We start from the raw sequence: 22,347 nt of genomic DNA, 5'->3' as shown, positions 1-22,347 counted from the left end.
TTCAGTCAAAAGCCAGGAGGTAGGTCTTAACAAAGAGGAAAGCCCAATGGAATCCAGCCCATGTGAGGAAGGCAGTGAGGTGGGGAGAGTGGCCTGGCAGAGTAAGGAGATCAGTCACATATAGGAGGAGTGAGGGAATGAGAGAATTCACTGAACATAATGGGAGCCAGGTTTCTTACTGAAATGAGAAACACAAGAAGGGAGAAGCTGGACTAAAGTCTGCAGTGTTGAAGTGGAATTGGTTTTCAATCTATACCTACACATACAAACATACACATGTATGTTTCTGGGACCCATCCACTGAGAGGGCCAGGGAAAGCAGGGACATCCTAGTAGCAATAAGCATATTTAATGCCAAGATCATTGTTCCTAAATACTATTCTCCACTAAAAGCAACTGGGCTCCTTGTGTAGATGGTGATTCAACAGTGGTGCAGGCAAAGTACTAAAGTGAGCCTAGAACATCTTGTTATATCAGAAAATAAAAAATGGCTGGGAAATGCCAAACAGACATACAAGTTAGCCTCCATTGGATCTTGTTGGCCAAATATGGGAACAATGTGAACACTAAAACAAATCATGAGAATGACAAATCATCTCCTACTGAATACAATGGGAATCAATGAATCCTCAAGTATGGAAATAAGAAGGCTCCTTCCTTACAGTAAAATGCCAACTAATAAACGAGGAAGAATTAATGGGATTGGAAAATCATCATGTGACAACCACAACCACACCACACCAACAGTAACAAGAGCCAAAACTATCAATGGGTGCTAAAGATGGGGGGTGGTAAAAGTTGCAGTAACAGTGGCCTATTTACATAATCCCTAAATGCCTTCCCATCCCCTCATACATGGTACTACACAAAGGCAATAGTCCCTTCTCATTCTAAAGATCTAGTGAAACCCATCTTACTGAGTGATCACGTAAACCTCACCAAGGATGAGGTAAATCCACATCATGTGCCCCCGATGAGATGCAGACAGAAGAGCAAGGCATCACTTCTATGAGATTTCTACCAAAATGACACAACTTGAACCAATTATAATGAAAGATCAAATGGTACTTTAAATCTAGTGACATTCTAAAAATGGTGAGTCACATTAAAAAAAATATTAAGGTCATGAGCTCAGGGAAGAACCAGTCAACTTCCAAAGTGAATGACACTGAAGAGAAAACAATTAAGCCCAACACCTGATTCTGAAATCAATCCTATTGTTTTGGGGAATGTTGTCTATAAGCAAAGCATACATGCCATTTTGCTGTACTAAATTCCCACAACCTCAGTATACATAAAATTGCTAAAAAGCATATCAACAACCTTACCTCCATCATCAAAAAGCCACCAGACATCAATAGTATTCTTTCCTTGTTTTTTCTGAAACTGTGTACTTGCTTCAAGAAGCTTTTGGTCAGCTACATTTAAGGGCACAGCAGGGCCTTTGAATTCTAAATGATTAACCAGAAAAATAAGATGTAAGGGAGATAAATATTCAAGTCCCTTTTGCTGAATTCCTACAGTTTCCTAACTTTTGTGTATTTAAATGTTTATAATGAAGACAGTTGTATATGGAGTCCATCATAAGCTTTCAGTTGTTTAAAATTTAAATGTACTTTAAAAAATGGTTACAGGTAAATGTATCTTTACAAGAGCTAAACTCATCCAAATTATCTTGCCTAATTTAAAATATTTTGAAGCACTGTAAATGAAAGAGAATCATAAATACCAATCAAGAAAATTATAACTGACTGCTAGATTTTTGTTTTGGGGAAGCCATGTTAGGCTAACTGGACAAATTAAGTTTATGCCTATGCTGCGAACATATTTCTTTTATAATGTGGTTCCTCAATAATATAAAGATCAAAAACATTTCTTACACATAATGTTGTTTTCAATAATATAAAAGACAGAAGGAAGTGGAAGACAAATGAATACAATCTAACGATTCTCACAGTGAAACCTCCAAGCCTAAGGAAGGACAACTTCATCTTGACCTAACTTGTCCCCTCGGTGTGTGATGCCCAAAGAAAAAGCCATGTAATGACACATCTTTCTTTGAAGCACAGAAAGATGGTAGGAACTCCTTGGAAGGGCACCGTCGGCTGCAGGTCTCAGGAACAAAATACCAAGGGAGTTCCCATTTACATTCTCAGGAATTAAAAAATTAAAAAAAAAAATCAGCACTGACTCTATGAGCAAGCAAATGACTATTATGAGACTCCTACACTAAATTTTTATGAGCAGGAATCCACAGGAGGAAACCTGCTCACGTTTGTAGGTTGTGTCCTTCACTTCTCATGCTGCCATGATGCACGCAAACATGATGAATGATTTTGCATGATGACATAGTATGGCTGCCAAACCACACTGCTCCGTAACTCTCACCTCTATCTCCTTCTCATTAAAGTCATGCATGGGGACATGACTGTGTATCTCCCAAACGCAGCAGGGCTGTGAGAAATATTATAATTTTTGAAATGAAAAATATATTAGTATCAAAATTAAGGGCTTGACTGGGTACAACTGGTGGTAAAGAATGCAAGTGACACTGGCAAAGAGACCCATTTCAGTGTCTCTGCTTATCATCTGAACCATGCAGTTTAAATTAAAAAAACCAATATTGACATTCAGTGTTTGAGCATTTCAGAAATGCTATGATGATTTAAAGTAATTTGTCTTTGATATAATACCTTTCCCTGGGATGATTTAACTTTTTTTAGGTGAACTAAAGATGATTTTTTTCTAATCTGCATTTAATAAATAACTGTAACATCACCTTGCCATGGAGATAAAACTCAGATAAAAAAATAAAATAGCAGAGTTGGAGTTAAAGAGTTAACAGTATGAAAAGGGGATTAAAATAAAATGGTGAAAAATGCCTGCCTTTTTTCAACAGTGGTTGAGTTGGAGTCTTGCCATCCTCTTCCTCATCTAGATTATGTTCAAAAAACACAAAATATAAGTTAATTGCTTTTATATTAATAAAATAATGAAAATGTAAATAGAGCACATTTATAAACAAAGCACAGTATGAAGAGACAGTCTGTGAAAAATAATCAAGACTGAAGATAGATATTTTCTGCACTGAGGGTTGAGGATTTTTAAAAGTAAACATTTTTAGAACCCCTCCAAGAGGGCCACTGATTAACACTCACACCTAAATTTTATTCCTGTAGAACTGATAAAAACTTCAGCAGGATTTTTAAACTTTTAAACTTTCATACTTGAAATCGATTAAAAAGATTCTGAACTATGGCTTACAGAATAGAAATATGACATTAAAAACTGATATTGCAGATAATACATAACTTTTAATCAGTGCCACTGTATCACTGTGCAAATGACTGAAAAGTAATTTTAGAAACATATAATGGATATTTGGTATTTACAAAAATTAATCACTTGAAATAATAAGGAATTTGATCAGAGACAGTCTTTGGTTTATATAAAATACCAGATTATACAGATATATATATATTTATCTGTATATACAGATATATATATATATATATCTGTATATACAGATATATATATTTAAAATATATATAAGGATATCTACATGTTTATGCATATACATATATATGTATGCATGTACTGGTCCATCTATATTTCAATATGTTTAAGAATTTTCTTGGAGTTAACAGTTTTCCTAATCTCAGTTTTTTTTCTTCATAGAAGCTTCTTTTAGTTGTTCAAGGCATAGAGAACTCCCAACTTGCGCAGGAAAGAGTTCACTGCTCTTGAGTCAGGGGCTCCCAGGATTCCTTTGACTCTTTTACTGGCTGTGTGAGCCTGAACTAGTTAACTCCTCACCTTCCTTGTTAGTAAGAAGGGTGAAGGATACCTACCTCTTAAGATTGTTACGTTGCAAGCATGAAAGCACTCATCTCAGTGTCTAGCACAAAGTAAGTACTCTGTGTGCCCCAATAACTAAGACAGACATACCAAACATCTAGGATTATATTATAATTACACAGGAATGTTTTTTTAATATTCTGAAGACTTTTCAAATTATATAAACTTTTCTACAATTTCTATCTAATTTTGAAAAGAACTGGCTAGAGAGGAAATAAACACAAAATAAAATGAATGCTATTTTTGAACTCTGATTTCTTATGCCTGTGATAGAACAAGAAACATTTCAATGATTACATTTGATTTTATAGCAATAAATATTATTGTTCTTATAAAGTAGGTATTTGATACTATCTGCTTTTGATGATAATAAAAGTATATGGGCACACTGTGTATTCATTGTAAAGAGCTCAAAAAATGTCAAGGAAATCCTGACACTTAAAAATGACTTACACTAAGGTATTTAAAGGTATTAAAGGTTTTTACATTTTTATAATAAAAAGGGAGTAGTTTCCCACTCTGTAAAAATAATGACTTCACAGGACTGTGACACAGTCATGAGCTAATGTATGGATAATGCCCACTGCAATGTGGGAGGCACAGAGTGGATGCCTGATGATTACTAACTACTTCTTCCTTTCCTATCATAGTTTTACCTATCAATTCCTAACAGATTCTCTAAAGAAAGCGTCTGTTTTAGGAAAAAGAAAATGGCAGTAAAATTAAAAAGTAGGAGGAAATGAAAGCATGTATACCATAAACTAAAAATAAATGCAGGAACATAAGAACAGTTATCAAATCTTTTATAGAGTTTTGCAATGAAATGGGAAAAAATTATAATTGATACAACAAAGAACTTAAAGGGGAAATGGGTGTTAACTAAAGCCTCAACTATCACTACTCTAAGCATACAAGGTGAGAAAGGAAAGAAATAAAAAGCAACAGTATAATTTGGAAAAGATTAATTTCATAGAGACAGAATTTGTCCAAGGTAATCAATTTCAGAAAAAGAATGGTAATTCTTTGATAGGAATCAAAAAAGTATGATATGGATTGATGATTTACAGTGCAGATTTTTCTTGTGGCATGCCAGCTGGGGCTAGGACAGATGGAGATACTGGCCTGATCAGAGGTAGGAGAGTGAGGGTGGGAGAGTAAGATTTGGAAGTCATCCCTCTTTCCGTCTGATAAACATGACATAGATAGATATATGGATGAAATTATCTGAAAGCCTCATGAGACTTAGAAACCTGTGTGTGGCTTAAAACCAGGGGTAATATGTCTGCAATTATGGCCTAACAGTTCAGTAACCAAATACCAACAGCTCGTTCCTTCAGAGAAACTAAAATGAGGAATAAAACTCCATTTGATTTTTTATTACATGGTTTTACTTCAACAACTCCAGGTTCAGGAGATGTTAAAAATAGTCTGAATTTCTTAGTACATAAATAAAATCCCTGGTATTTCAACATCTGGGTTGAACATAGAAAAATTGATTATTTTTATCAATTTTAATCCTTTCAGTGTTATCTTATGCTCTACTGCATTACTCTCAAATTACATTTCCTTCCAAGTTCAGATTTAACCCATGCTTCAAGCTAAACTGTTCAAAGTATAAATAAAAACATACAAGAAAATAGGAGTGTGTAATTAATGGGCATGTTTTCTGTTCTGCAATATACTTTAATGACTGAAAAATAGCTAGTCATTTTGTAGCCATCCATTTTACCTTATCAACTAGAAATGAGCAGTACTAATTACAGAAGAAGTTACTTAATAAGACATGTTATATAATAAAACCCATTTCTCCCAAAATTAAACATTATCCCGGATAACATCTTTTGTCTGAATAAAAATTACCTTTGTGTGTAACAGCTTTCTCATCAGATGGTTTTGAAGTATCTAAATCCGACTTCTTACTGTACTCCATACTTAGTACCACATCCTTGACACCAGGAGATTTCTCTTGTGATGACAGTAATTCTTCTATGGACATGAAAGTAATCAAAATGTTATCTAAATCTTATTTTAAAGACTAATGAAAGCAACATGGTATAGTATTAATTAAATGACAATTCATAGCAAAGTTTATTATGAAATAAGTTTACAATAAATGATTTCTTATGTGAACATATGTGATCTTTTTTTTTTTTTTTGTGATCATCTCTTTTGAAAGGACTATTCACTCAAACATCCTGAGCCATAGTTAAGCATCAGACATTTGAATCAAGGAAATTAAGAATGTGGTAGACAAAAGAATGATGTATAAAATATGAATAAACTCTCAAAGTCATTTACACATGTAAAAACTACAAAATGTGACAAATATTCACATACCTGTAAGATGACAGAAAACACTGAAAAATTACACTCCGGACTAGAGAGCCGAAGCCAGAGGATAAGCTCATGGTAAAAGTACCACTTCTTCATTTTTTTTCTTTTTTAAGATTTTATTTATTTATTTGACACAGAGAGATCACAAGTAGACAGAGAGGCAGGCGGAGAGAGAGAGGGGAAGCAGGCTCCCCGCTGAGCAGAGAGCCCAATGTGGGGCTCGATCCCAGGACCCTGAGATCATGACCTGAGCCGAAGGCAGCAGCCTAACCCACTGAGCCACCCAGGCGCCCCCACTTCTTCATTTTTATTTAATTTTTATTTTTTTAAAAGATTTTATTTATTTGAGAGAGATAGAGAGTGCACAAGTAGGGGGAGGGGCAAAAGGGGGGAAACCCGACATGGGAATCCATCCCAGAACCCCGAGATCATGACTTGAGCTGAAGGCAGGTACTTAACCAACTGAGCCACCCAGGAGCCCCCATTTCTTCATTTTTAAAGCACATTCCTAATTTTCCTTCCTTTGGGAAGGAGTTGGTAAACAGTTAACTTCCACCATGAAAACATGCACCACAAAGACAAAAATACATGAAAATGGACCATTCACACATAATCCTCATTACTGATTTGTGTATATCATGAGAAAGATCAGGAGAAACGACATCGGAGGTACCAACACTATGCTAAGAACTTTACAAGCTGTGTCTTTACAACAACCCTTATGAAGTAAGTACTATTTGGGTTTTTTGTTGTTGTTTTTTTTAAGTTTTATTTAAGTAATCTCTATACCCAGTGTGGGGCTTGAACTCATGACCACAAGATTAAGAGTTGCATGTTCTTCTGACTGAGCCAGCCAGGTGCCCCAGTGAACATGTCTGAAGAGATGAGGAAAGAGAGGCTTGGAAGTCGACAGATATGCCCAGACTGCACAACTACTGTACTAAGAGAAAAAGGTGGGATTTTCAAAGGAGATCCAACTCCAAAGCCTCTGCTCTTAATCCTGTACTGAACCAAATTCCTGTCTCCAAATCCTGATAATGAGTAACAAGACCTTCAAAACAATTTTCATAATAAACACTGAAAATATTTTCTTAAAGTTCCAGTCACATTCAAATCTCAGTAAATTATAGAGCTATAAATATAATTTATTAGTCTAACTGTGATACTTCTGAGAGTGAAAGGGAACACTACTAATTCTGCAGTGTTAACAAGTACCCTAAACCTCAATCACTCATAGTGCAAGAGAGAACTGAAATAGTGTTTTGCAAGGCCTACTCCAGAGGAAGAAAATGCATTTTCAGCAAGCCATACTTTTGTGTTACTGGATAAAGACTTCAAAGCGTTCCTTTCAAAACTGCACAATACCCTTGAAATGGTGGGAGGAGGGGGAGGATTACAACTGTTTAAATACATAAACAGATGACAAAAGTTCATGATGTGCCTCTCAGCTATTTAGGCTTAGTTATTTTTGATGATTTCGTTAATTAATTGATAAGGGCAAAATATTAGGTATGCAATTTTCTTCAGCTTATTTGTTCAACTACTAGAAAATCATTAGAGGGTATGGAATTTTCCACAGTTTTTATTAAGGTGGGCAAAAGTAACCAGTACACCTTAATTAGATTTTAAGCTTCATCTAAAAACTTTTTTTTTTTTTTTTTTTTTGTAAATGCTTTAAAAATTACATACTTGGAGAAGAGATTAGTGTCAGGGATTAATGATGGGGGAAAGACAAAGTCTTTGGGGGCTTAAAAGGGTAGTACAAGGGAGGTTTTTGTGGCAATGGAACAGTTCCATATCTTGAATGTGGTGTTTATATGAATTGGGTACACGTGTTACATGGCAGAGAACTACACACGTGTTCATGAACACATGCACACACAAGTTTAAGTAAAACCTATGAAATCTGAATAAGGTAGGTAAACTGTCCCAATGTCAATTTCCTGGTTACGACATATAACAACAGACATACAAGATGTTACCATTGGGAGAAACGGATGAAGGGTACATAGGACCTGACTACTATTTCTTTTTGAACTTCTTAAGATCTATAATTATTTCAAAATGAAAAAGTTTAAAAAATGATTCATAATTCGTAGGGTCTTATGTCAAGAATGAGTAAATGATATCACCAAGTTTAGTTTTTCATTATTAATATAACTCTGTAAAAAAGCATGACCTTCAAGAACATGAAAATGTCTGATGATTTAGCAGTCATTATTTTGTCCTCTATTTTATTTATCACATATTTTTACAAATTTGGCCAATCTTAAACCATAACTAACACTTGTTTCTCTTAAGCTTTTTAGATGGTTATGACTAAATTTTATTCTCTCTGTTAATAACCACCAGCCATCATCCATGTTGGTACAAACTGTTGGAGCCAAATAGATCTGATCTCCACATGCCATACAGTAAGTACATGACTGAACTGACCGTGAATGTTGAAGTTACCGAAGAGTATGTGAGAATGCCATCATTTTCTAACAAAGTCACTTCTGTTTTTAAAATGAAAAACTTATTCAAGCAAGATTTACCTTGTCCTTGAAGATGAGATATATCCAGACCCTCTTTTAGGCGGATAACCACTACTCCATATTGTATGTCAAAGGCGTCACTGTAAGAGGGGAAAAAATCAAAATCACAAACATTTTCGTGTCCTCCTCTATAAAATGAAGGCAGTAAGAGATTTTTCTTTCAGCTTTAAATGTCTGATTTTTAAAATACACTTTTAAAAATACAGTGAGGCCCATATGATGATGCTTTCAAATCCTATACCATTTCCTCTTCTTTTTTCTGTAATACTCTTAAAAACCACTAAAGTATAGATCTTTATAATACTGATACTCTACCTACACCAGGCATTTAAGAGCAGTGCCTGTACTAATATCATATCCTATCAGAAACAAATTAAAATTATAGAAAAATAACATCAGTATTCCCACCATACTTTATTTAGGCTTATACCCTGAAAGTCAAGATAAATACTGAAGACAAAAGAAAATCTGAGAATGTGAACAGGCTGGAGAGTATAAAGGGATCACTTCTGAAAGGAGTCAGTGTATTTTTTTAATTTTGAGCCAGTGTATTTTAAAACAATTCTTACATTTTTACAAATATGGTTTAATGAGTAGTCCAAAGATTTTATATGCATTTGCAGGCATATATTCATATGTCCTTTCAAGTTTTTAAACACAAAAGGAAGCATCCTATAACACACACAAAATACGCTAAAACCTCGAAGACAATTCTAAAACCACACGTCAATGCTGGAAACTGTTGAGAGGATGAATCACGTAGATCCAATTCTTCTCAAATCTACTGCAAGAATACAAATTTCTAGGGGTGCCTGGGTGGCTCAGTGGGTTAAAGCCTCTGCCTTCAGCTCAGGTCATGATCCCAGGGTCATGGGATCGAGCCCCGCATCAGGCTCTCTGCTCAGAAGTGAGCCTGCTTCCCCCCATCTCTCTCTCTCTGCCTACCTCTCTGCCTACTTGTGATCTCTATCTGTCCAATAAATAAATAAATAAAATCTTTAAAAAAAAAAAAAAAAAGAATACAAATTTCTAAACCTCAGCTTGTTGCCCAGAGTGTAACAGGCTTGGTTAACTTTTATTTTTCATTTTTATTTTTACCTTTGCAAGCAATAAATATTCACTATATGCAAAAAAGTGATACATAATCTATAGTTACATATAACAAAAAGCAAAGGCTAAAAGCTTAAAAAAAAACAAACTTTGGTTCGTACTGACACACACAAAAACATGTATCACTGTAACAGGTCTTTTATTGGTGTTTTGTTTTTTTAAAATAATGGAGAGGCAATTTTGGCCTCATTCCTGTAATGAATTAACAGAGGTCTAAAGAGATTCATTAGAAAAAGAAATTAATGGACATATTAACCTACCTCAGTTGTATACTGAAAGCAGTAACACTAGAGAAGAGTAACTGTAAGTATTTAAAAAATAGTTAATAAATCCCAAGTGAATTAAAATCAATTTGATTTAAAAAAATCCAGGGAATATAGATTCCTGAGCTTACTTTGGATTAAAATAGCTAAATGTTTTTGTTATCAACCATAGGGATTTCTACAAGCTACATAATTTCTCTAAGCTATAAAAACTGATCTGGAGTTTCAGACCCTCCATGCTGTCACTAGGCACAGTAAATAAACGTCAACTGCTTTAAGTATTTTTAAGCAACTAAACTGAAGTGCCACAAGATAAAAGGATAAGCAATATCATTGCTTTAAAACTGCCATCAGTCGCCACGGCCTTAGAAAACCAGAGAGCGTTATTTTCCTATCTTTTAATTGCTGCCTGCTGTACAGTACTCAGAGTAATACTTGACTCTCAAACATTCACTTCAGTTCCTGAGTCAGAAAGATCCCTTTCTTTCAGTGTTCCCATATGAGCTACTACAACTAACAGTGTAAAAATTATTTATAAAAATGTCACTTTTTCTATTTTCTGTAATAATTATTCCATCTCCCTGGTCTTTCATCTTGAGAAAAAAAAAAGCACAACCCATGGAGGATGGCCCACATGATTTAACCTTTCTTTTACACCGTCCTTCCTTTCCAAATTCCCATATATACAGAAATACACAGGGCAGAATTAGAAAGTAGGATGAAATGAGGCTTACAAAAATGTAATAACCCCAAAGCTAAAGAACAGTCACAGCACTTGAAGGTCCAGCAGGGCTTTAATTTTACTCAGAGCCCTTAAGAATTATTTGGGTAAAGTATTTATTCATTGTATACTTTACTAATCAATATAAAGAGGTGTTTTATTATTTTTTATTTTTTAAAATATTTTATTTATTTATTTGACAGACAGAGATCACAAGTAGGCAGAGAGGCAGGCAGAGAGAGAGAGAGGAGGAAGCAGGCTCCCTGCAGAGCAGAAAGGCCGATGTGGGGCTCGATCCCAGGACCCCGGGATCATGACCTGAGCTGAAGGCAGAGGCTTTAACCCACTGAGCCACCCAGGCGCCCCTAAAGAGGTGTTTTAAATCTCTTTATAGGATTATGGCTGATCCTTCAAAGTTATTTCAAGGTAGCTATGAAAACAAAACTGTTGGGGCGCCAGGGTGGCTCAGTCAGTTAAGCAGCTGTCTTGGGCTCAGGTCGTGATCCCAGGGTCCTGGGACTGAGGCCCGCCTCAGGCTCCCTGTGGAGCCTGCTTCTCCCAGTGGATAACCTGCTTCTCTCTCTCTGCCTGCTGCTCTACCTACTTGTTCTCTTTTTATCTCTCTGTCAAATAAATAAAGTCTTTAATCCAAAAAAAAAAAAAAAAAAAGAAAACAAAACTGTCTTATATGCTACAGGTAAGTAAGTATGGTTCCAATGGGAGTTCCAGTAAGGGAAATAACTCCGGTGAGTTAAGGGTAATCAGATCAAACTTCAGAGAAATAAGATTTGAATCTGGTCATAAGACCTACTTTGCCAAATACAATTTTTTTTTTTTAAAAGGACAACTGTTTGTACATACAGGGAATACTTTATAAGAACAAATGAACAGTTCTATTTTACCAGCAGCTTTAATAAGAAAACATTCTTCTTCTGTCAAGAATGGTGGTGTGGGGCACCTGGCTGGATCAGTGGGTAGAGCATGTGACTCTTGATCTTGGGGTTTTAAGTTCAAGCCTCACGTTTGGTTGAGATTACCTTAAAGAAAAAAACAAACAAACAAAAAAAAACCGGGGCACCTGGGTGGCTCAGTGGGTTAAAGCCTCTGCCTTCAGCTCAGGTCCTGATCCCAGGATCCTGGGATCAAGCCCTGCATCAGGCTCTCTGCTCAGCAGGGAGACTGCTTCCTCCTCTCTCTCTCTGCCTGCTTCTCTGCTTACTTGTGATCTCTGTCTGTCAAATAAATAAATAAAAACTTAAAAAAAAAAAAAAAGAATGGTGGTATGATAGACTCAACCACTGAAAACAGAGTTGCCAGAGCACAGTCGCTAGGGGGATGGAATAAAGAGGTGATGGGGATTCAGGAGGACACTTTTCATGATGAGCACTGAGTGATGTAGAGAATTGTTGAAGCACTCTCTGGTACACCTGAAACTAATATGTTAAAACTGGTATGTTAACTATATTAGAATTAAAATAAAACATTTTTAAAAAAATGGTGGTGTGAAAAGTCCCCTTTATTCTTTAAAAAGCAGTATGAGAGAGATAAAGAGACCTGTTAAGCAAATTCCAGAATACTAGGAAAGGAAGTACTTCAAAATTAAGAAGAAAATCTGGCAAAAATAAAAAGAAATCTTATTCTTTTTATTAAATAACTCTGTTCCAAAAGCATTTGTGGTAGATTAAGCAGATGCATTCATAAAAAATCAATTGAGACATAAACAGACTAAAATCAGAAAGAGGAAAAAAAAAAGACAAAGTAACAACACCAAAAAAAGAATGCATTAAACAATCCTTACAAAGGCAGCTGAAGTCATGTTAACCACAACTATGATCACTGATAAGTATCCTTCATTTGAAATACCACTAACAAGTGAATAGCAGACCCAGAATTTACACTCAAGAGTAGAAAAGCAACTCATGTTAAGTACACTAAAAAAAGAGAAAAGAAATATAAATGAGCTAATGCATTAATCAATTAACTGCAAAACCAGTTTCCAAGGACAGCAAACTAAAACTTCTGAGGGTGATATCAATGATGATATGCCTTTCTCAGCTCCAGATATTATAATGATGTAACAGAAGGTGACGGATCTGACAACACCGGGAAATCTGCTCAGCAATAGCTACAAGGACTCAAAAAAGCTTCCTAACTTAAATGGGAAGCCACAGTATGTACGTGTGTGTTCATTTGTATACATGTGTGAATGTTTGAATGTATGAAGTGACATAGAAAGCTCAATCAAAAATTTTTGTTAATAGCTAATCAACTGAAAACCTGATAACCTCATTGGATTGTTTTTCATTCTTATGCTTCTACTAGAAGAGACTATATGAGAAACCTTTGCAAACAAGGCTTCAAAAACCAGCAAGTTTTCACTTTCTGAGTCAAGTTACTGAGTTAAAAGGATACTTACTGAAATATGTTTATGTACATATCCACATCTCTCATATCTGCTTGCAACCAGTCTTTCTTAAATCCAAGGACAAGTGTATTGGGCTTCATACGCCCAAGACCAGCAGCCTAAAGTACAGGAAAAATATAACTTTAAAGATGTACTATTCAGCAAAATATTTTTTAAAGGATCTAATCCTCCAAATGGATAGACTATAAACATTTTTAAGCTGTGCACCCTTATCAGCAAAAACTCTTGAGTATCTAATTCACGCATGTTAATAAACTATATATATTACATTATCATATATTATGATTAAACATATGCAAAAATTGAAGATAAATGCTTTAAGAATTCTAAATGGACATTTTCATACTCATATGATTTGCCATAATTTCTCTATTTTTAGTAAGAAAAAGATAGCAGTATATCTAATCTTTCATAAAAATCATAATGATAGTGTTATCCTTAGGTTTTTGCTAGCCATTAACATCCAGAAGCAAAAGTCCAAATGGAAGGCAAGCATTATTCATTGCAGTTCTGAATTCCACCACTAAATTTTGACTTCTTTTGACCAACCATGCACAAGTTTCTCCTAAGAAGTGGCTAACTTTCTTCCTCAAATGTTCCATCAAATTATTTTTTGTGTAACTTCATCAAGAGCTGCAAGTCAATATGCTTAACATACCCCCAAATCCCATGAATCTCTTCTTTTGTAAGATAGTAAAACACAGATTTTTGAACCTCATTATCTATTTGCAAAGTTTTTTCAGAGCCCCAAATAAAAATTTTCTCACCATAATTACTCATTTCTTGCCTCCCTCCAGGTGCTGGTAACATTTAATATACTTCTGTCACTTGAATTTGCTTGTCCTCAATGTCTGTCCCTTGTGACTGGTTTATTTTATTTAGAATCATGTCTTTCAGGTTCATCCGCATTACACCATCTATCAGAATTAGATTCTTTTCTGGGGCTGAATGATATTCCACTATTTGTTGAGTACCACATTTTGTTTATCCATTTATCTGTTGATGGAGGCTCACCTTTTGGCTATTGTGAGAAATGCTATCAACACTGGCATACAAAGATAACAACGTGTTTGGCCCCTTGCTCCAATTTCTTCACATGTATGTCAAGGAGTAGAACTGCTGGTCATATGCAGATTCCGTACTATGCCAAGCAACCACTGAACTGTTTCCCACAGCACCTAAAGCATGCTATGAGCCCACCAGCAATGCATGCATTTCAATTTCTCCACATGCTTAGCAACACTTGTCATTTCTTGATTTTGGTGGTGGTGGGGTGTTGGCAGAGAGGGGTTGTTTTAAAATTATAGATATCCTGGGAGTATAAAGTTATCTCATGGTGATTTTGATAAGCATTTCCCTATGACTAAGGATACTGAGCATCTCTTCATGCATTTATTAGCTATCTTTAGATCTTACTTGGAGAAACATTTACTCAAATCCTTAGCCGATTTTTAACTGGGTTGTTGGTCTTTTTCTTCCTGTTTTAGGAATTCATATGTTCTGGATATTAAACTTCATCAGATGTATGACTTACAAGTATGTTCTTCCATTCTGTAGGTTGTCTTTCACTTTCTTGATGTCCTTTGATGAACGTAAGTTTTTAATTTTGATGATGTCCAATTTATCTATTTTATTTTTTTTTTAATTTTTTATTTTTTCAGCATGACAGTATTCATTATTTTTGCACCACACCCAGTGCTCCATGCAATCCGTGCCCTCTACAATACCCACCACCTGGTGCCCCCAACCTCCCAACCCCCACCCCTTCAAAATTCTCAGATCGTTTTTCAGAGTCCATAGTCTCTCATGGTTCACCTCCCCTTCCAATTTCCCTCAACTCCCTTCTCCTCTCCATCTCCCCTTGTCCTCCATCCTATTTGTTATGCTCCACAAATAAGTGAAACCATATGATACTTGACTCTCTCTGCTTGACTTATTTCACTCAGCATAATCTCTTCCAGTCCCGTCCATGTTGCTACAAAACTTGGGTATTCATCCTTTCTTTTTTCTTTTTTTTTACAGCTTTATAAACATATATTTTTATCCCCAGGGGTACAGGTCTGCGAATCGCCAGGTTTACACACTTCACAGCACTCACCATAGCACATACCCTCCCCAATATCCATAACCCCACCCCCCTCTCCCAACCCCCTCCCCCCATCAACCCTCAGTTTGTTTTGTGAGATTAAGAGTCACTTATGGTTTGTCTCCCTCCCAATCCCATCTTGTTTCATTTACTCTTCTCCTACCCCCTCAACCCCCCATGTTGCATCTCCTCTCCCTCATATCAGGGAGATCATATGATAGTTGTCTTTCTCCGATTGACTTATTTCGCTAAGCATGATACCCTCTAGTTCCATCCACATCGTCGCAAATGGCAAGATTTCATTTCTTTTGATGGCTGCATAGTATTCCATTGTGTATATATACCACCTCTTCTTTATCCATTCGTCTGGAGATGGACATCTAGGTTCTTTCCATAGTTTGGCTATTGTAGACATTGCTGCTATAAACATTCGGGTGCATGTGCCCCTTCGGATCACTACGTTTGTATCTTTAGGGTAAATACCCAGCAGTGCAATTGCAGGGTCATAGGGTAGTTCTATTTTCAACATTTTGAGGAACCTCCATGCTGTTTTCCAGAGTGGTTGCACCAGCTTGCATTCCCACCAACAGTGTAGGAGGGTTCCCCTTTCTCCGCATCCTCGCCAGCATCTGTCCTTTCCTGACTTGTTAATTTTAGCCATTCTGACTGGTGTGAGGTGATATCTCATTGTGGTTTTGATTTGTATTTCCCTGATGCTGAGTGATATGGAGCACTTTTTCATGTGTCTGTTGGCCATCTGGATGTCTTCTTTGCAGAAATGTCTGTTCATGTCCTCTGCCCATTTCTTGATTGGATTATTTGTTCTTTGGGTGTTGAGTTTGCTAAGTTCTTTATAGATTTTGGACACTAGCCCTTTATCTGATATGTCATTTGCAAATATCTTCTCCCATTCTGTCAGTTGTCTTTTGGTTTTGTTAACTGTTTCCTTTGCTGTGCAAAAGCTTTGGATCTTGATAAAATCCCAAAAGTTCATTTTTGCCCTTGCTTCCCTTGCCTTTGGTGATGTTCCTAGGAAGATGTTGCTGCGGCTGACGTCGAAGAGGTTGCTGCCTGTGTTCTCCTCGAGGATTTTGATGGATTCCTTTCTCACATTGAGATCCTTCATCCATTTTGAGTTTATTTTCGTGTGTGGTGTAAGGAAATGATCCAATTTCATTTTTCTGCATTTGGCTGTCCAATTTTCCCAACACCATTTATTGAAGAGGCTGTCTTTTTTCCATTGGACATTCTTTCCTGCTTTGTCGAAGATGAGTTGACCATAGAGTTGAGGGTCCATTTCTGGGCTCTCTATTCTGTTCCATTGATCTATGTGTCTGTTTTTGTGCCAGTACCATGCTGTCTTGATGATGACAGCTTTGTAATAGAGCTTGAAGTCTGGAATTGTGATGCCACCAACTTTGGCTTTCTTTTTCAATATTCCTTTGGCTATTCGAGGTCTTTTCTGGTTCCATATAAATTTTAGGATTATTTGTTCCATTTCTTTGAAAAAAAAAATGGATGGTACTTTGATAGGAATTGCATTAAATGTGTAGATTGCTTTAGGTAGCATAGACATTTTCACAATATTTATTCTTCCAATCCAGGAGCATGGAACATTTTTCCATTTCTTTGTGTCTTCCTCAATTTCTTTCATGAGTACTTTATAGTTTTCTGAGTATAGATTCTTAGTCTCTTTAGTTAGGTTTATTCCTAGGTATCTTATAGTTTTGGGTGCAATTGTAAATGGGATGGACTCCTTAATTTCTCTTTCTTATGTCTTGTTGTTGGTGTAGAGAAATGCAACTGATTTCTGTGCATTGATTTTATATCCTGACACTTTACTGAATTCCTGTACAAGTTCTAGCAGTTTTGGAGTGGAGTCTTTTGGGTTTTCCACATATAGTATCATATCATCTGCAAAGAGTGATAGTTTGACTTCTTCTTTGCCGATTTGGATGCCTTTAATTTCCTTTTGTTGTCTGATTGCTGAGGCTAGGACTTCTAGTACTATATTGAATAGCAGTGGTGATAACGGACATCCCTGCTGTGTTCCTGACCTTAGCGGAAAAGCTTTCAGTTTTTCTCCATTGAGAATGATATTTGCGGTGGGTTTTTCATAGATGGCTTTGATAATATTGAGGTATGTGCCGTCTATCCCTACACTTTGAAGAGTTTTGATCAGGAAGGGATGCTGTACTTTGTCAAATGCTTTTTCAGCATCTATGGAGAGTATCATATGGTTCTTGTTCTTTCTTTTATTAATGTGTTGTATCACATTGATTGATTTGCGGATGTTGAACCAGCCTTGCAGCCCTGGAATAAATCCCACTTGGTCGTGGTGAATAATCCTTTTAACGTACTGTTGAATCCTATTGGCTAGTATTTTGGCGAGAATTTTTGCATCTGTGTTCATCAAGGATATTGGTCTGTAGTTCTCTTTTTTGTTGGGATCCTTGTCTGGTTTTGGGATCAAGGTGATGCTGGCCTCATAAAATGAGTTTGGAAGTTTTCCTTCTATTGCTATTTTTTGGAACAGTTTCAGGAGAATAGGAATTAGTTCTTCTTTAAATGTTTGGTAGAATTCCCCCGGGAAGCCGTCTGGCCCTGGGCTTTTGTTTGTTTGGAGATTTTTGATGACTGTTTCAATCTCCTTACTGGTTATGGGTCTGTTCAGGCTTTCTATTTCTTCCGGGTTCAGTTGTGGTAGTTTATATGTCTCTAGGAATGCATCCATTTCTTCCAGATTGTCAAATTTGTTGGCGTAGAGTTGCTCATAGTATGTTCTTATAATTGTCTGTATTTCTTTGGTGTTCGTTGTGATCTCTCCTCTTTCATTCATGATTTTATTGATTTGGGTCCTTTCTCTTTTCTTTTTGATAAGTCTGGCCAGGGGTTTATCAATCTTATTAATTCTTTCAAAGAACCAGCTCCTAGTTTCGTTGATTTGTTCTATTGTGTTTTTGGTTTCTATTTCATTGATTTCTGCTCTAATCTTTATGATTTCTCTTCTCCTGCTGGGTTTAGGCTTTCTTTGTTGTTATTTCTCCAGCTCCTTTAGGTGTAGGGTTAGGTTGTGTACCTGAGACCTTTCTTGTTTCTTGAGAAAGGCCTGTACCGCTATATATTTTCCTCTCAGGACTGCCTTTGTTGTGTCCCACAGATTCTGAACCGTTGTGTTTTCATTATCATTTGTTTCCATAAATTTTTTCAATTCTTCTTTAATTTCCTGGTTGACCCATTCATTCTTTAGAAGGATGCTGTTTAGTCTCCACGTATTTGGGTTCTTTCCAAATTTCCTCTTGTGATTGAGTTCTAGCTTTAGAGCATTGTGGTCTGAAAATATGCAGGGAATGATCCCAATCTTTTGATACCGGTTGAGACTTGATTTAGGACCAAGAATGTGATCTATTCTGGAGAATGTTCCATGTGCACTAGAGAAGAATGTGCATTCTGTTGCTTTGGGATGAAATGTTCTGAATATATCTGTGATGTCCATCTGATCCAGTGTGTCATTTAAGGCCTTGATTTCCTTGTTGATCTTTTGCTTGGATGATCTGTCCATTTCAGTGAGGGGAGTGTTAAAATCCCCTACTATTATTGTATTCATGTCGATGTGTTTCTTTGATTTTGTTATTAATTGGTTTATATAGTTGGCTGCTCCCACGTTAGGGGCATAGATATTTAAAATTGTTAGATCTTCTTGTTGGACAGTTCCTTTGAGTATGATATAGTGTCCTTCCTCATCTCTTATTATAGTCTTTGGCTTAAAATCTAATTGATCTGATATAAGGATTGCCACCCCTGCTTTCTTCTGATGTCCATTAGCATGGTAAATTCTTTTCCACCCCCTCACTTGAAACCTGGAGGTGTCTTCGGGTTTAAGATGAGTTTCTTGTAGGCAACATATAGATGGGTTTTGCTTTTTTATCCATTCTGATACCCTGTGTCTTTTGATTGGGGCATTTAGCCCATTAACATTCAGGGTAAGTATTGAGAGATATGAATTTAGTGCCATTGTATTGCCTGTAAGGTGACTGTTATTGTATATTGTCTCTGTTTCTTTCTGATCTACTACTTTTAGGGTCTCTCTTTGCTTAGAGGACCCCTTTCAATATTTCCTGTAGAGATGGTTTGGTATTTGCAAATTCTTTCAGTTTTTGTTTGTCCTGGAAGCTTTTAATCTCTCCTTCTATTTTCAATGATAGCCTAGCTGGATATAGTATTCTTGGCTGCATGTTTTTCTCATTTAGTACTCTGAATATATCATGCCAGCTCTTTCTGGCCTGCCAGGTCTCTGTGGATAAGTCTGCTGCCAATTTAATATTTTTACCATTGTACGTTACAGACTTCTTTTCCCGGGCTGCTTTCAGGATCTTTTCTTTGTCACTAAGACTTGTAAATTTTACTATTAGGTGATGGGGTGTGGACCTATTCTTATTGATTTTGAGGGGGGTTCTCTGAACCTCTTGAATTTTGATGCTTGTTCCCTTTGCCATATTGGGGAAATTCTCTCCAATAATTCTCTCCAATATACCTTCTGCTCCCCTCTCTGTTTCCTCTTCTTCTGGAATCCCAATTATTCTAATGTAGTTTCGTCTTATGGTGTCACTTATCTCTCGAATTCTCCCCTCGTGGTCCAGTAGCTGTTTGTCCCTCTTTTGCTCAGCTTCTTTATTCTCTGTCATTTGGTCTTCTATATCGCTAATTCTTTCTTCTGCCTCATTTATCCTAGCAGTGAGAGCCTCCATTTTTGATTGCACCTCATTAATAGCTTTTTTGATTTCAACTTGGTTAGATTTTAGTTCTTTTATTTCTCCAGAAAGGGCTTTTATATCTCCCGAGAGGGTTGCTTTAATATCTTCCATGCCTTTTTCAAGCCCGGCTAGAACCTTGAGAATCGTCATTCTGAACTCTATAACTCACATATTACCAATGTCTGTATTGATTAGGTCCCTAGCCTTTGGTACTGCCTCTTGTTCTTTTTTTTTGTTGTGAATTTTTCTGCCTTGTCATTTTGTCCAGATAAGAGTTTATGAAGGAGCAAGTAAAATACTAAAAGGGTGGCAACAACCCCAGGAAAATATACTTTAGCTAAATCAGAAGAGATCCCAAATTGTGAGGGGGGAGAAAGGGGATAAAAAGGGGTTCAAAAAGAAAAAAAAAAAAAAAAAAAAAGAAACTATTTAAAAAAAGAAAGCCGATAAAGAAAAAATATAAAAAGAAGAAAAAATATATATGTATTAGATAAACTATTTAAAAAACGTTAAAAAAGAAAACGGTAAAAGTTAAAAAAATTTAGCAGAAGAAGAGAAAAAGAAAAGAAAAAAAATTGAAAAAGAAAAAAAAATTAAATTAACTGCAAGGCTAAAAAATCATGGGGAGAAAGCCATGAGTTCCGTGCTTTGTTTTCTTCTCCTCTGGAATTCTGCCGCTCTCCTTGGTATTGAAACTGCACTCCTCGGTAGGTGAACTTGGTCCTGGCTGGGTTTCCCGTTGATCTTCTGGGGGAGGGGCCTGTTGTAGTGATTCTCAAGCGTCTTTGCCCCAGGCGGAGTTGCACTGCCCTTACCCGGGGCCGCGCTGAGTAGCTGAGTAATCCGCTCTGGTTTGCTTTCGGGAGCTTTGTTCCCTGAGCGCTTTCCGTAGAGTTCCGGAGGATGGGAATGAAGATGGCGGCCTCCAGGTCTCCGGCCCGGAGGAGCCTAGAGCCCGGGGCCCCACTCCTCAGTGCGCCCTCAGAGAACAGTGCCCAATGACTCCCGTCATCCTGGCCTCCAGCCGCGCTCCGAGCTGACTGAGCCTGCGACCGGTTCAAGGCAACCTCGAGCTGAGAGTCACTCCTCGGCTCTGTCTCTGTAGCCGGCTTCCCCGTTCTAATACCGGTAAGCTCTGCGACACTCAGACACCCCCGATCCTTCTGCGACCCTGCGGGACCTGAGGCCATGCTGACCCCGCCTGGGCTTCCAGTTAAGCCTCTGGAGCGATGTCCCTCAGCGGAACAGACTTTTAAAAGTCCTGATTTTGCTCCGTTGCTCCGCTGCTCGCCGGGAGCCGGCCCCTCCCCCCGCGGTCTATCTTCCCATCGCTTTGGATTCACTTCTCCGCCAGTCCTACCTTTCAGATAGTGGTTGATTTTCTGTTTCTAGAATTGCTGTTCTTCTTCTCTTCAATCTCCCGTTGGATTTGTAGGTGTTTGCAATCTTTAGATAAGCTATTTAGCTGATCTCCCACTACCCGAAGTAGTCTCAGCCTGCTACTTCTCCGCCATCTTGACTCCTCCATCTATTTTATTCTTTTGTTGCTCATTCTTCTGGTGTCATATCTAAGAATACACTGCCAAATCCAAGGTCATGAAAATTTATCTCTATATTTTTTTCTAAGAGTTCTATGGTTTTAGCTCCTATATCGCTGATCTATTTTGAGTCAATTTTGGTGCATGATGTGAAGTCCACATTTATTTATTTTTATTTTTTAAAGTAATTCTACTGTCAATGTGAGGCTCAAATAGAGATCAAGTGCCACATGTTCTACTTGGTGAGTCAGCTAGACATCCCCACACTCAAATTTTTAAACAGGACATACTTAAATCATGTTTTGCAAAGATTAAATTAACTCAAATATATATGAAGTGCTTACCATGGCTCACACATGGTCCTAAGGACTTGGGATAATTAGAAATATTTCTAACCATATAAAACTTCAACTCATTCTTAAAACATTCTCTCCATGCACAAGTTTCTTTCAAAAAATAAGATTTTTTTCCCCCACTCAGTATTAAAAACCACTCTTTGCCCTCAAGGGACAGATAAAAAATAACCATTATTATTTTTTACAACTATCTGTTAGGTACCAAGATAGCCACTAACCCACACAGTTTTGTTTTTGTTTGTCTGGTAAAAGAAAAGCAAGAAACATCTTTAAGTTTTAGAGCTTTTTAAAGAACTAAGCCACAAGACAACCAGTAACTTCTTGATGGCACAAAATGTTGTCACTGTAATCCTCTTTTTATTTTC

The 22,347-nt window shown here is 36.9% G+C and overlaps 1 protein-coding gene across 2 annotated transcripts in view; it reads right to left on the bottom strand.

The window, feature by feature from the left end:
* SLC12A2 (solute carrier family 12 member 2) overlaps positions 1 to 22,347 on the bottom strand; it is a 112,968-nt gene that overhangs the window by 7,031 nt on the left and 83,590 nt on the right. The window contains exons 18-22 of one of the 2 annotated variants that reach the window (XM_047728989.1): positions 13,240 to 13,346; positions 8,730 to 8,809; positions 5,719 to 5,844; positions 2,887 to 2,934; positions 1,329 to 1,451 (exon numbers count right to left, since the gene is read on the bottom strand). In XM_047728989.1, coding sequence (XP_047584945.1) covers positions 1,329 to 1,451; positions 2,887 to 2,934; positions 5,719 to 5,844; positions 8,730 to 8,809; positions 13,240 to 13,346 — 484 coding nt within the window. The remainder of the gene's footprint in view (positions 1 to 1,328; positions 1,452 to 2,886; positions 2,935 to 5,718; positions 5,845 to 8,729; positions 8,810 to 13,239; positions 13,347 to 22,347) is intronic. The other variant, XM_047728990.1, reaches the window with a different exon arrangement.

The sequence above is a fragment of the Lutra lutra genome, chromosome 5 (genome assembly GCF_902655055.1).
Source record: "Lutra lutra chromosome 5, mLutLut1.2, whole genome shotgun sequence".
NCBI lineage: Eukaryota > Metazoa > Chordata > Mammalia > Carnivora > Mustelidae > Lutra > Lutra lutra.
The sequence above is the reverse complement of the archived record's forward strand: the minus strand, read 5'-3'. Positions and strand labels throughout refer to the sequence as shown.